At 42.3% G+C, this 14,976-nt stretch overlaps 2 protein-coding genes across 4 annotated transcripts in view; both read left to right on the forward strand.

Moving 5' to 3' along the window:
• Window positions 1–14,976, forward strand: part of LOC139953527 (S-adenosylmethionine-dependent methyltransferase Rv2258c-like) — a 36,216-nt gene that overhangs the window by 11,188 nt on the left and 10,052 nt on the right. The window contains exon 1 of one of the 3 annotated variants that reach the window (XM_071952969.1): window positions 13,306–13,557. The exons of the other annotated variants lie outside the window; for them this stretch is intronic. The gene's annotated coding sequence lies outside the window, so the exon portion shown is untranslated. Of the gene's footprint in view, window positions 1–13,305; window positions 13,558–14,976 lie in introns of those variants that run through there. 3 annotated transcript variants of the gene reach the window in all.
• LOC139953516 (uncharacterized) lies at window positions 3,652–10,814 on the forward strand. Its single transcript, XM_071952951.1, has 2 exons — window positions 3,652–3,859; window positions 4,070–10,814. Exon 2 carries the CDS (start codon window positions 4,182–4,184, stop codon window positions 10,260–10,262), a length of 6,081 nt encoding a protein of 2,026 aa, XP_071809052.1. The 5' UTR covers window positions 3,652–3,859; window positions 4,070–4,181; the 3' UTR covers window positions 10,263–10,814.

The raw sequence follows: 14,976 nt of genomic DNA on the forward strand, positions 1-14,976 counted from the left end.
AATTTAAAGGGAAAGAAAAAGAAATACATAAAAAAGGCAAAAAGAAAAACATGTTTAGCGTCTTCCCTTTAAACAAAAAAGCATGAAGAGGGGCTTTTTCCTTTTTTTTTTTTTTTTTTTTTGGGGGGGGGGGGGGGGGGCAGCCCGACACATTTTTTTATACAAACGGCCTGGCTATTTTTTTCAAAATGATTTTATTTTGCTGAAGTCGTGAAAATATACGTCATTTTTCGTAAAGTAAGAACTTTATTTTCGAAAAAAAAAATTCGCATATCATAAAAAAGGATGCGGTCTGTAAAAAGGAAGCGGGCGGGAATGCCAAACATATTTTTATTTTTATTTGGCCTACCGTCCACTCAGCAGTCGAAGCTAGTCATACCTCTGCGTCATATAACTGGCATAATATAATAGGAATTCAAATTGAAGAATAGTATCTTATGACTAAGCAAATCGCAGACAACCCCATGTGGCATTATTAATAGAATTTGAAAATGGCTTGATTTACTATGTTGGATGGTATGTGGCAGAGCGATTTATTGAGAGAGTTTTAACTTGTGATTATTTTTTTTCTGTCACAGAGGACACTATTGGTAAAATCTTACTCAAAATAATTGTAAGCCTATAAAAACTTACTTATTTTTATTTCGCAAACGAGGTAGGCATAGCTTTGCAGTTGTGGCATTTACTAGCGAATTAATTAAAACTATAGACGTATACATGTATACCCTCGCACTGCCCTCACCAGACAGCCCCCCCCCCCCCACCAAGTCGAACCTCCCGCAGCAAAACACTCAAACTTATTAGCTGTCAGTTAAACATTACTCCGCCAAAGCTCTTCCAGTTATTACTTTAACTAAACCCCTGTCGTCAATATATTTTAAAGGCACCGGACACATTTGGTAAATAGTGTCAAAGTCCAGTATTCTCAATTGGTGTATCCCAACATAATATGCATAAAATAACAAACCTGTGAAGATTTTGACTCAATTGGTCATCAAAGTTGCAAGTAAATAAGGAAATAAAAAACACCCTTGTTGCACAACTTGGTGTGCTATATATACAAGGCTTTAGGCATGAAGTATTTTATTATTTGAGTGAGAAATTGGCTCCTTCTCAAAAACCACGTTACTTCAGAAGGAGCCGTTTCTCACAATGTTTTATACTATCAACAGCTCTCCATTTCTCCTTACCAAATACTTTGTTTGGCTAACAAATATTTTTGAGTAATTATCCATAAAGTGCCTCTCATGAAATAGTCGTAGGGGATTCTTTGGCGATGACAATAATTCAAAGACAGGCTGGCGGGCACTTTGTCTTCTTGTGAAAAAAAAACATGCTGAAAAAAATTTCCTTAATTTCTGCCAGATTTCGCCCTTGCACATGAGTGTTTTTAAATGAATGTTCATTAGGTTTTGTTTTACTCGTCTGTGTGCACTGGGACATGAGACATCTGCAGAGCGCATGCGGCACGGTTGGCTGCTTCTGACGCCTCCGGGGCCTTTAAGTAGCCCCTTGGGAAATACTCATAATAGTATTAGAACGGTTCAACAAACCACGGACAGTATATTTTTGGCTTTAACTTAAAAACAAACCTGTGATGCATTACACTGATGACTCTCGTATGTACTCTCCGATATGATCATTATTTGTAAAGGCGCTATGGATACTATTGCTAATTATACTCAAACTAATTGTTAGCATAAAAACTTACTTGGTAACGAGAAATGGGGAGCAGCTGTTGATAGTATACAACATTGCGAGAAACGGCTCCCTCTGAGGTAACGTAGTTTTTGAGAAAGGGGTATAGTTCTCACTCAAATAATATTTAGAAGACTTCAGACCTGAAGCCCTTATTCAGCATATGAAAGCGCACATATTCGTGCAACAAGGTTGTTTTTCCTGTCATCATTCTCTTTTACTTCGATGACCACAAATTTTCACTGGTTTATTATGTAATACTTGTATTGAAATACACCAAGTCAGAATACTGGTCTTTGACAATTACCAAAGGTGTCCAGTGTCTTTAAAGACACTGCCGTCGATTTCACAGAACTCTTCCTAACTTAAGAATAATCTTGGAACCTAGGACGAGTCCCAACCCTGCACTTTAGCATGCAGACCTTATTCACCACAGCTGCCGATTTTACGAAACGCTAACTGATTAGTCTTATCTCGAGTTAGACGTGTAACTCATCCTAAAGTCACACTGCGTCCTAAAACGTACATGTTTATGAAACTTCATTCGTCCTCAAGTCTTAAGATTAATCCTTAGTTAAGAAGAGTTTGGTTAAATCATGGTGAAATCGACGGCTGTGCCTTTAAACACAATTTTGTGCAGCAGCGAAATTTGTTTTCGATACTTTCTTGCAACTTCGATGACCAATTGAGTAAAAATTTGCACAGATTTGTTATGTTATGCATTTGTTGGGATACACCAAGTGAGAATACTGGTCTTTGACAATTATATTTACTAGACGTGTCTCTGTGCCTTTAAAAGCAATACATTAATGGGATACAGAATATTGATTAGATTTTCCAGTTGGGCTGTTGCATGGTGTGATTGAAGGGGTGTGCGAGGGGGGGGGGGGGCATGGGATGAAGGTGATAGCAATAAGTTTAGCGAGGGTGTGAGTTGCATACTATTTGCTGTTCTAGGTCACAACACTCGTTAAAGGTTTTGGGTACTTTTTCAAAATGTCCATAGATTTACAATAAACTTACAGGGTTTGAAGATAATGATAATGGAAAGCTTCCCTTCAAATATTACTTACTGAGGAGCTGTAGTTTTTGAGAAATGAGTAAAAAAAATCATGAAAATACGTTTGTAAATGATTAAAATAATTTTCGTCTAATGAGACGAAAATAAATTATTTTAGTGACATTGCTTTACTAATTTCCCAAAAGCTACAGCACCTCAGCACGTAGTATTTTCAGGGAAGCTTTCTGCTATCATTATCTTCAAACTGTGTAAGTTTAGTGTAAATCTGTGGACATTGTGTTTTTGGTCCTAAAAAAGTTACATAGACCCTTTAAAGGATAAGTATTCACCATGGAAAGGGAAATTAATTGCCAATTATCTTAAAAACCTTGCCATTATAATACGTGTCTGAATTTATATTGGCGGTGGGCCTTCTGTTTGTGCTTAGTGTCACACCGTCTTAAAGGCACTAGACACCGTCTTAAAGGCATTAGACACCTTCGGTTGTTGTCAAAGACAAGTATTCGCAATTGGTGTATCTCGACATAATGCATAAAATCACAAACCTGTGAAAACTTGCCCCAATTGGTCATCACAGTTGCAAGAGAGTATGTTTATTGAAATTAAAACGCCCTTGTTGCACACTGTTTGTGTGCTTTCATATTATGCCTTAAAGGTTTCAGACCTGAAATACTTTAATTATTTGAGTAAGAAGTTACATATTCCTCAAGTATGCGTTACTTTAGAGGGAGCCGTTTCTCACAATGTTTTATACCACTAACAGCGCTTCATTGCTCGTTACCATAGAACAAGTAAGTTTGTATGCTGAAATTTATTTCTCAGTAGTAACCAATAGTGTCCAGTGCCTTTAAAATCAATGCCGGGATTTCACTCGTCACGCTGCGGGGCAGACCCGACGAAGAGTAACATAAGCCGTGAATCACTATTGTCAGAAAGTCTCCGCATCAGGACAGTTTTTGTTATAGCGCCCTCTCTTGAATCAAAATCTCCAATGTTTCCATGATCATACCAATCGCCATTTTACAAGTCCGAATCCAAACTAATCACGTAAATTCCTCAAATAACTCCTAAGTATCCAGGTTAATCCAATCCTCGAATCACTTCTATTAATCACCAAAGTCCCGTGCGTGCATCTTAATCGTGAGTACTGTTTTAATTATTGCAAAGGGTGATTTTAAGGGAAGTTGGTTTTCCATGTAATTCACGTTTAGATTTGTTTACATCCACATTGTTGCAATGCATATAAATGTACATGTAGGCCCATATCATAGCGTATAATGTATAACGATGATTACTGTTACCAGCCCAATATGTATAATTGATTGGGGTTAATTTCTGCTTTCTCTATAGAACCACGGGTATATGATCACCAATAAAACACTACAAAAAGTACAAGCAAAGTTCAAGTACACCTTCTTTTCATGGTCCTTCGAGCCCGTATTTGAACCAGCGACCTACGGCTATGGCTACGAATGAAATGGAGACCGAGAACATTAACCCGACAACCCCTCTCGATGATACCCATGCAGTTACCATTGGCGGTGTTACTATTCCAGTTGCAACTCCAGCTACCAGTACACATCCAGTCCCAGTTACTGTCACCATCGTCGAGACCTCACCTTCCTCTACCGGGGTTTTCAGCACAGCTACAGCTGCAGCAGTTGGACTACAGACAAGTGCTGTTACCGTCCAATCCCGTTCTCGGTCCTCTCGTGACAGACGTATGCCGGCCCACTTTCAGGACTTTGTTATTGACCACCATCCTTCAACTTCCGGCAGAACAGATGAACATAGCGTTGTAACCACACAAACATCTCGTTCACGGAGGAGTTCTCACTCATCGAACTCACTCTACAGCGGACAGTCCCGTCACAGTAAATCTTCCTTCAAGTCAACACTGAGTGACTCCCAATCAGCGAAACTCAAACAGCAACGCAAACAGGCTGAACTGGAAGAGATGAAACGCCAGATTGAGGAAGATCAATCAGCAGATGAAGAGTTACAAAGGCTAGACGATGAGGCCTATGCCGCACGGATACGCGCTGACGAAGAAGCTCTTGCGGCTCGTAGACGTGCCGAAGAAATTGAGCGCAATGCTTTTCGTCAGCGCGAGTCTCTGAACACACGACTATCAAGACAAAGAAGATTGCGAGAAGTGGAACAACAGCTAAATGAAGCACGACTGATCACAGCCATGGTCAACAGTGATCCAGAACCAGAGATAGAGAAACAGCATCAAACTGTGACCCCATCTTCCATCAACCAAACAACATTGTCTGACTCACCAACCCAGGGTCAAACAATCACAGTCAGTGCTGAGAATACTCACATAGCCAACTTGAGTGATGTCCCTACATACAGCAATACTGCAGTTCATAAGCACAAGGCTGAAGTACACGTAGTTGATGTCACCACTCCGTCTGTTTGTTCTCCATCTAAAGGAACACCACCGTCCATGCAGCCGGCAGTTACCAATCCGTACCCTATGACTGCACCAACACAGTCGGTTGGTTGGGCACCACCTTTTCCAAACCCCTTCGCACAACCGTTCCCGTACCCGGCTCCTTCACATCCAATGGGGCCAGCTCCAGCACAAATGATGATGCCGAACTCCACGGAGCTGCTGATTGCCTCTTCATATGGCATACCAAGGCCAGTACTACCTACCTTCAGCAGTGGAAAGGAGAAAGACTTTGCCCTCCTAAAAATGGCACTCGATAACCTGATCGACGTTCATCCCCACTTAACCGAGCCGTACAAGTACCAAGTTTTGCTGGGTAAACTCAGCGGGAACATCAAGAGGTTAGCCGAAGCTTTCATCCATGAAGCCAAGCCATACACCGCAGCTCTGCAAGCCTTGAAAGAAAGGTACGGTCAACCACGGCAGTTGATACAGAGTGAAATCAACTCCATCCTGAGTATGCCCCCTGTGAAGTACAACGACAATGATGCCTTTGAGAACTTTTCCCTCTCCGTGCATTCATTGGTAGGGATGCTTAAATCTCTGGAGGGAGAGAATGGCTATGAACTAAAGTGCGGTTCTCATGTCGACCGACTCCTAAGCAAACTTCCATCAAGCTACAGAGATAGATTTGTGGAGCACTGCATTAGTAGAGACATAATTAAGGTAGACTCCAACAACACCTATACCCTACTCCACTTTGCAAACTGGTTGCAAACGAAGTCCCGAGCGAGGCGAATTGTCAGTCAGGCTACTGCTATCCAGAAGAGTGACAACCCTTCTACCGATAAGAAGGATAAACACTTTCAGAAGAGGAATGCTCCTGCAACAGCAGTATTCGTCACAAACGAAACACCAACGATGCCCCCATCGACGAACACCACTTACTCTGGACAGAAGGGCCCACACAAACCCAAAGCCTACTGTCCCAAGTGTAACGAGACAACACACTACCTCAACAGCTGTACAGAGTTTAAACAGTTGACAACCGAACAGATCATCAACTGGATCAAGGAAAAGAATAGGTGCTGGAGGTGTGGGCGTTCCCACAAGCCAGAAAACTGCACCCTGAAGAAACCTTGTAACACCTGCAAAGAACAGCACCTGACTGCCCTCCATGCTGCCATCCAGAGCGGAGCTAGTAAGGTTTACGTCACAGAAGCAGTAACGCAATCCCTCTTCATCGACCAACCCTCCCGACCACATCATATTATGCTAAAGGTGGTAAAAGTTCTGCTTCACGGACCAGGAGGGATGATGGAGACCTATGCCATCCTTGACGACGGTTCAATGAGAACCATGATCCTGATGCCAGCTGTTCAAGCGTTGAAGCTTTCTGGGGTAGAAGACAACATACTCCTGGCTACAGTGCGCAGTGAGCCATTCCTATGTGCAGGAAAATCAGTTAACCTGCAAGTGTCACCCAGGGACAACTCTGACGTCAGATATCCTATCAATGGTGCCTTTGCTGCCAACAACTTGTGCCTCTCTGAGTACTCGTATCCTATTGAAGCCCTCAAGAAACGATGGTCACACCTTCGTCAGATACCCTTGCCTCCGATCAATAAGGCTTGCCCACTAATCCTGATTGGTTCAGACTATGCCGATCTCATTCACCCGATACAACCAGTTCGATTTGGCCCCAGAGGAGCACCATTAGCTGTATGCACAAAACTTGGTTGGTCTCTACAGGGTCCAGCCAATCTCCTTCAAAGCCAATCAGAAGAGCAACAGTGCTTATTCACGACAACCCTTCAGCCAACCACGGATCTGCTTAAAAATGTTGAACGACTCTGGCAAGCAGACATCCTACCCTACTCTGAAAAGCAAGTCACTCGCTCGAAGCAAGATAAGCAAGCCATAGCGACACTTGAAGAAAAAACCATCAGAATAGAGATTGACGGAGTTCAGCGCTACGCCACTCCTCTACTTCGCACCAAAGACGACAACAAATTCAGAACTACTAAGGAAGCCGTCATGCAAAACCTGAAGCGGAACGAAAGACGCCTCCAAAAACACCCAGATAAAGCAGAAATTCACAACAAGCTTATCCAAACCCTTGTCGACACAGGCTTTGTGAAAATCATCAGCAACGAAGAAGCTCTGAAAACTGAAGAGTCCTGGTATATTCCGCACCACGTAGTTGAGCACAATGGAAAACACCGCTTAGTATTCAACTGCTCTTACGAGTACGAAGGCAAGATCCTCAACAATCACCTACTACCAGGGCCAACACAAGGTGCTTCACTGCTTGGCGTATTCCTGCGATTCCGCCAACACCCTGTTGCCATATCTGGGGATATTCAGGCAATGTTCCATCAAGTGAGACTACTCCCTGAAGACAAACCTCTCCTTCGATTTGTATGGCGTAAGATGAACCGAGACAATGAGCCAGATATCTACGAATGGCAAGTTTTACCATTTGGCACCACGTGCAGCCCATGCTGTGCCACATTTGCACTACGCAAACACGTCAGCGACGACAAGGATGTCTGCAGTGCAGTTGACCAGGCATTCTACGTCGACAATTGCCTTGACAGTAAACCTACCATATCCGAAGCAAAGGAGCTCGTTATGAAGATGCGAAAGCTACTCTCAACTGGTGGTTTCAACATCAGACAATGGGCCAGCAACATCCCTTCAGTAGTTGATGAACTTCCATCTAATGCCAGATCTGAAGGCTACGAGCTCTGGTTAGCCTTTGGTCAGAACGACTTGTCCGAAGGCACCCTTGGACTTCGATGGCAATGTTCCACAGACGAACTCAGTTATAAACACAGATCAACTGAGTACTCGACGCTCAACCTACGAACTATCTACAAGATTCTTGCTAGCCAGTATGATCCAATTGGCTACATTTCTCCCTTCACAGCACGTGCTAAGGTGCTAGTACAAGACCTTTGGAAGACAAAACGAGACTGGGACGACCCTCTTGAACCAGGAAAGATCCGTGATCAGTGGCTCACTTGGGAGGAGGAGCTCTCCGACCTTCCTCTGGTTAAACTGCCGAGATGTTACACCCCGACTGATGTCAACACAGTGACTTCCAATAGAGAACTACATGTTTTTTGTGACGCATCTGAACGAGTATACGGATCAGTTGCCTACCTCCGCACTGAAGACGACAAGGGGGACGTCAGCGTCAGTTTTCTCATGTCTCGATCCAGAGTGGCACCGAAAAGACAACTATCGATGCCACGACTCGAGTTATCAGCAGCTCTCACCGGTGCACAACTAGCCGATCTCCTTCGTAAGGAACTTACCCTAGAGATCAACAATGTCACCCTATGGAGCGATTCGACCACGGTCCTGCAGTGGTTGAAGTCAGAATCATGCCGATATAAGGTCTTCGTTGGTACACGTGTCACCGAAATACAGACCCTTACAGATGTGCAGGACTGGCGCTATGTGGACACCCAGAACAACCCTGCCGATGACATTACCAGGGGTAAGTCACTCAAAGAACTGAGTGAAGAATCCCGATGGAGGACAGGCCCACTCTATCTTCGTCAACCTCCTTCTAAGTGGCCGAAAAGTCCAATCACTGACCCTACAGAGGACACCACAGAGCTGAAGAAAGCAACCTTCTGTGGTAAGACTGCCATTGTAGAAAACCCATTGCAGCCCGATCTCCATCAGTACAACAGCTGGGACGCTCTGGTAGAGGCTTTCAAACTATCCCTTCACGGGGTGGCCAAACCTGGAGATGACACAGCACAGTTGCGGGAGGACATCGAGAATCTTCTGTACCAAAAATGTCAACTCGAAAGCTTCCCTGAAGAGCTGTCTGCCTTAAAGGCCAAACGAGGAATACCGTCCGGGAGCAAGCTCTCACAGTTGGACCCAGCCTACGACGAAACCGCAAAGCTCATCAGAGTTGGAGGACGACTACGTAGGGCAGAAATCCTCTCCGATGCTGTTAAATACCCAATCGTCCTTGATCCTCATCACCACATCACCAAGCTGATAATACGTGACTTTGACGAGAAGCTTCTTCACTATGGTCCAGAACGTATTCTAGCTGAAGTAAGACGCAAGTTTTGGATACTCCGGGGAAGGGAGGCAATTCGTCGTCATCAGCATCAATGCTTTGAATGCCGCAAATGGCGCGCAAAACCCGAAGTACCAAAGATGGGTGATCTTCCTCCGTCCCGTCTCCGTCTATTTAAGCCAGCCTTCTACTCTACCGGTGTTGACTGTTTCGGTCCGATGCATGTCAAGATTGGTCGCCGCTCCGAGAAAAGGTGGGGGGTGATCTTCAAATGTATGACGACCAGAGCTATTCATATAGATCTCTTAGAAGGCCTGGACACCGATGCCTTCTTGATGTCCTTTCGGCGCTTCATTTCCAGACGAGGGAAGCCCTATGAGTTGCTATCTGATTGCGGAACCAATTTCAAGGGAGCTGAAACTGAATTACAGGAAGCATTCCACGCCATGAAACCTGACCTTGCCGCACAACTAGGCGACCAGAAAGTGAGATTCAAGTTTAATCCACCCAGTGCACCTCACTTCGGCGGAGTGTGGGAGCGAGAGATCAAGAGCATTAAAGACGGTCTCAAGGTTGTAATCAAGGACCAATCAGTCACCGAAGCCGTACTCCGCACCGTCCTGATAGAAATTGAAGGCATCCTCAATTCCAAGCCATTGGGCTACATCTCATCTGATGTTGCAGACATCAATCCCATAACTCCGAATATCCTACTGATGGGACGCCATGACCAGTCACTTCCACAAGTAGTATACCCTGTCGACGAGCTGATAGGACGACGCCGATGGCGCCACAGCCAAGTACTAGCGGACCAGTTCTGGTCACATTTCCTGAAATACTACCTGCCAAGCCTCCAACTTCGCCCAAAATGGCAAAGGGACTGCCGTAACCTCACCTGTGGCGATGTTGTCATGATTGCCGACCCTCAGCAGCCTAGAGCTCATTGGCTAGTTGGTAGAGTCATCGAGACACTTCCTGGAGTTGATGATCGCATCCGAGCGGCCAGAGTTAAAGTCGCTGATCGTGAATACACCAGACCCGTTGCGCGTCTGATACGCCTACCTGAGATCACCGATAGTGAAGACCCTTAGAGATGGACACCTATCGTGGACTTTTGAAGACTTTCTCCGTTTGATAAAATTTAGAGCCTAAATTTGGGGTGGCTGTCAGAAAGTCTCCGCATCAGGACAGTTTTTGTTATAGCGCCCTCTCTTGAATCAAAATCTCCAATGTTTCCATGATCATACCAATCGCCATTTTACAAGTCCGAATCCAAACTAATCACGTAAATTCCTCAAATAACTCCTAAGTATCCAGGTTAATCCAATCCTCGAATCACTTCTATTAATCACCAAAGTCCCGTGCGTGCATCTTAATCGTGAGTACTGTTTTAATTATTGCAAAGGGTGATTTTAAGGGAAGTTGGTTTTCCATGTAATTCACGTTTAGATTTGTTTACATCCACATTGTTGCAATGCATATAAATGTACATGTAGGCCCATATCATAGCGTATAATGTATAACGATGATTACTGTTACCAGCCCAATATGTATAATTGATTGGGGTTAATTTCTGCTTTCTCTATAGAACCACGGGTATATGATCACCAATAAAACACTACAAAAAGTACAAGCAAAGTTCAAGTACACCTTCTTTTCAACTATAGTTGGGACGATGTGTTAAAAGGCAGTGGACACTATTGGTAATTGTCAAAGACTAGCCTTCACAGTTGGTGTATCTCTACATATGCATAAAATAACAAACCTGTGAAAATTTGAGCTTAATCGGTCATCGAACTTGCGAGATAATAATGAAAGAAAAAAACACCCTTGTCACACGAAGTTGTGTGCGTTTAGATGGTTGATTTCGAGACCTCAAGTTCTAAATCTTAGGTCTCGAAATCAATTAATTCGTGGAAAATTAATTCTTTCTCATAAACTATGGCACTTCAGAGGGAGCCCTTCATCACAATGTTTTATACCATCAACCTCTCCCCATTACTCGTCACCAAGTAAGGTTTTATGCCAATAATTATTTTCAGTAATTACCAATAGTGTCCACTGCCTTTAAGTCGATTTTACGCCAACTCTCCCTCTCTATCTCTCGGTGTTGAAAGTTAAAAGGGGTGATACTCGAAATCGTAATATACTAGGTTGTGTTACAAAGATGGTGGTCAATGACGTCATGTGCAGTCCATCTATACTTGGACGACAAAATGGCGTCCGGCAACCACGTGACCTATAAGACAACCGATACCTCCCCGTCGCAACTCTTATAAGAAACCAGCCACTTTTTTTAGTGTATAAAATTATTGCTTTTTATCGCAAATAAAGCTGGCTGCCTTTGCGGTTGTGGCTTTTACATAACGAGTATTAAAGCAAAGTTTTTTTTTTACCTTTCGTGGATCAATTTGGCCATGAGTGAACCCCTACTCACTATGAATAATTTTTTGTTTTTACCTGTAGAAGTTCCAGCCACACAATAGTCGTAAACTCTGAGCAAAAAAAAGGAAGTGAAAATTACTGAGCATTGGTTTCCAGGAGAGTATGCTAAAACTATATTTGTCTCCCGAGACAAACATTATTTTCGTGAAATTGTTTTACGCATTTCTCAAAAACCACTTCACCTCAGCCAGTAATATTTTAAGAGAAGCTTTCTACCGCATTCAAACCATGGAAGTTTAATGTACGTCTGTGTACATTGTGTTTGGTGTCGTATACACAGACCCATAACCTTAAAAGACACCAGACACATTTTATTTGGTAATTGTCAAAGACCAGTCTTCTCACTTGGTGTATCTCAACATATTGACAACAATAATTAACCCGTGAAAATTTTAACTCGATTGTTCGTCAAAGTTGCGAGATAATAATGGAAAAAACACCCTTGTCACACGAAGTTGTGTGCTTTCAGATGCTTGATTTCGGGACCTCAAAATAAAATTCTGAGTTCTCGAAATCAAATTCAAATATTTTAGTGGAACATTACTTCTTTCTCGAAAACTACGTTATACTTCAGAGGGAGCCGTTTCTTACAATGTTTTATACTACCAACAGCTCTCCATTGCTCGTTACCAAGTACGTTTCATGCTTACATATTTTTTTATAGTAATTACGAATACCACTGCCTTTAATCACTATTTTTGATTAGCGAAAGTCCTGAATGAATATACATCCAAGCCATCAGTTAAATGTCACTGAATTTGTGCATAAGTAATTGGCTGGGAAATGACAGTAGTGATTTCGACCAAAGCTCTTCACCAATATTCATAATTAAGAAAAATCTATCTCTGGCTGCACTTGATTAAAGGCACTGCAGCCGATTTCACGAAAGTCCTAAGATGAATCTTAAAGGTAGTGGACACTACTGGTAATTACTCAAATAATTATCATCATAAAACCTTACTTGGTAACGAGTAATGGGGAGAGGTTGATGGTATAAAACATTGTGAGAAACGGCTCCCTCTGAAGTGAATGAGTTTTCGAGAAAGAAGTAATTTTCACCGAATTTGATTTCGAGACCTCAGATTTAGAACTTGAGGTCTCGAAACACTATTAATAATTGTCAAAGACCAGTCTTTTCACATGGTGTATCTCAATATGCATAACATAACAAACCTGTGAATATTTGAGCTCAATCGGTCGTCGAAGTTGCGAGATATTAATAAAAGAAAAAAACACCCTTGTCACACGAAGTTGTATGCTTTGAGATGCTTGGTTTCCAGACCTCAAACAATTAATTCTAAATCTGCGGTCTCGAAATCAAATTCGTGGAAAATTACTTCTTTCTCGAAAACGACTCCACTTCAGAGCCGTTTCTCACAATGTGTTATACTATAAACCTCTCCCCATTACTCCTTACCAAGTAAGGTTGTATGACAATAAATATTTCGAGTAATTACCGATAGTGTCCACTGTCTTTAAATAACCTGCTCGATGCACTCATCGATAATGATCCTATTTTACACCACCTCCATGTTTACAACATCTCAAATTCTATTTATTGACACCTGCATTGATAAATGAGGTCGATAAACGTATGTTATCAGTGATCGTGTTTGTTCTGTCGCACAGTAAGCTTGGTCAAAGGCTACATGTCAAGTTCCTTGGGTCCACATTGTGTTTTGAAATGTTCGTTTGCACGAAGCGCAGCGTAAAACAGCTCGCCGTAAAGAGCAAAGTATGACAAGCGACGCAATTTGACATCGCCTTTTAATCGGACTTGCAGATAGGCTGATCTGTGGTGTTTTTTTGTGGCTGATGCAGAGGAATAACCGCAATCTGAGACTTGAAATCAAGTCTACATGAAAGCGTGAAAATATCGCCGCTGATTTTAGCAGACATCATTCCATGATCAGCGACGCAATTTGACATCGTCTTTTAATAGTGAGTATACGTGCAGTATTGGCTGTAGCTTTTTAAAAGTACTGGACACCGTTTAAAATAATAATGTCAAAGACCAGAGCACATCTTCGTAGAGCTGCTTGACCACAAAGGTTAGCTAAGCACAACAGAATGTTGCTTACTAGATTAATTACCAGCCAAACTATTGTGTTACCATGTAGCCTACAACTTGCGGCTGTATAGCTTTTTAATGCACTATGGGCATCTTTGGTAATTGTCAAAGACAATCTCACTTGTCTATGCATAAAATAACAACTAGGAATTTGAACCCTTGGTCATCGAAGTTGCAGGAGAATAGTGAACAAAAACACCATATTGTGTGCTTTCAGCAGGTGCCTTATAATAAAAGGCTTCAGGAGGCCCGTTTATATTAATTTGAGTGAGAAATAACCTCTTTATCAAAAACTGCGTTAGTTCAGAGGGAGACATTTACTCACAGTAAATGTCTCTCCATTGCTCGTTACCAAGTAATTAATCTTATGCTTACAATTATAATGTCAAGTTCCTTTACTGCCTGAGCTAAACAAATGCTTGCCGTGTGATATTTTCAGCACTATACCTACAGTGTATCTCATCATTATTTATAATGGATGTCATCGATGTATAAATAAACCATCAACAAAGCTAACAAAATATGATATGTATAGGATAAATATATTATTATGTCCACAGTCAATCAACGTCTGGGTGTCATTTTTCTCCCCTCGCAAAGACCCGAGTCTCAGGTCAAAATTAGACTTGACCCAAGTCCCAATCTCGTGTTTGAGAGTCCTTTTATTTTCAATACCATCGCCTACATCAGAAAACACCCCCAACATGTGAGCCGCATGGGTAGCTTTATAAAGGGACCTCTTGCACAAGACAGGGACTTGAATCAAGTTTAGGTCAACATTGATAACAAATTCCACCCGGTAGCTCCGCTGTTATTATTATCCCCTGTAAAAGTCTAAAAATACTTCCTTTAAAAGCCCGGGGTGATAGCTGACGGCTGTTTCATGTATTGAAACGTGGGCGCGGCTGTTCTGAGTGGTAGTTCGCTACCAGACACTATTGGTAATATAATTGTTAGCGTAAAAACTTATTTGGTAACAAGCAACGGACGGCTGTTGAGAATTTTTTTTTTTGAAACGGCTCCCTCGGTGAAGTAACTAAACACATTTGTAAAATTTACACTGCACTGCAAAACCGGGTAACACCGTGAAAACACCGAAATTGCGTTATGTCCCCGTTACTTTAGTGAAATTAACCCGGTGTTGATGTTGTCACATGTTGATATTGCCAAGAAATACCAGAGGGCTTATGCAGTGAATAAGTAACTACTAAGTTAATACCAGAGGGTTTATGCAGTGAATAAGTAACTACTAAGTTAATACCAGAGGGTTTATGCAGTGAATAAGTAAC

The sequence above is a fragment of the Asterias amurensis genome, chromosome 22, assembly GCF_032118995.1.
Source record: "Asterias amurensis chromosome 22, ASM3211899v1".
Taxonomy (NCBI): Eukaryota; Metazoa; Echinodermata; class Asteroidea; order Forcipulatida; family Asteriidae; genus Asterias; species Asterias amurensis.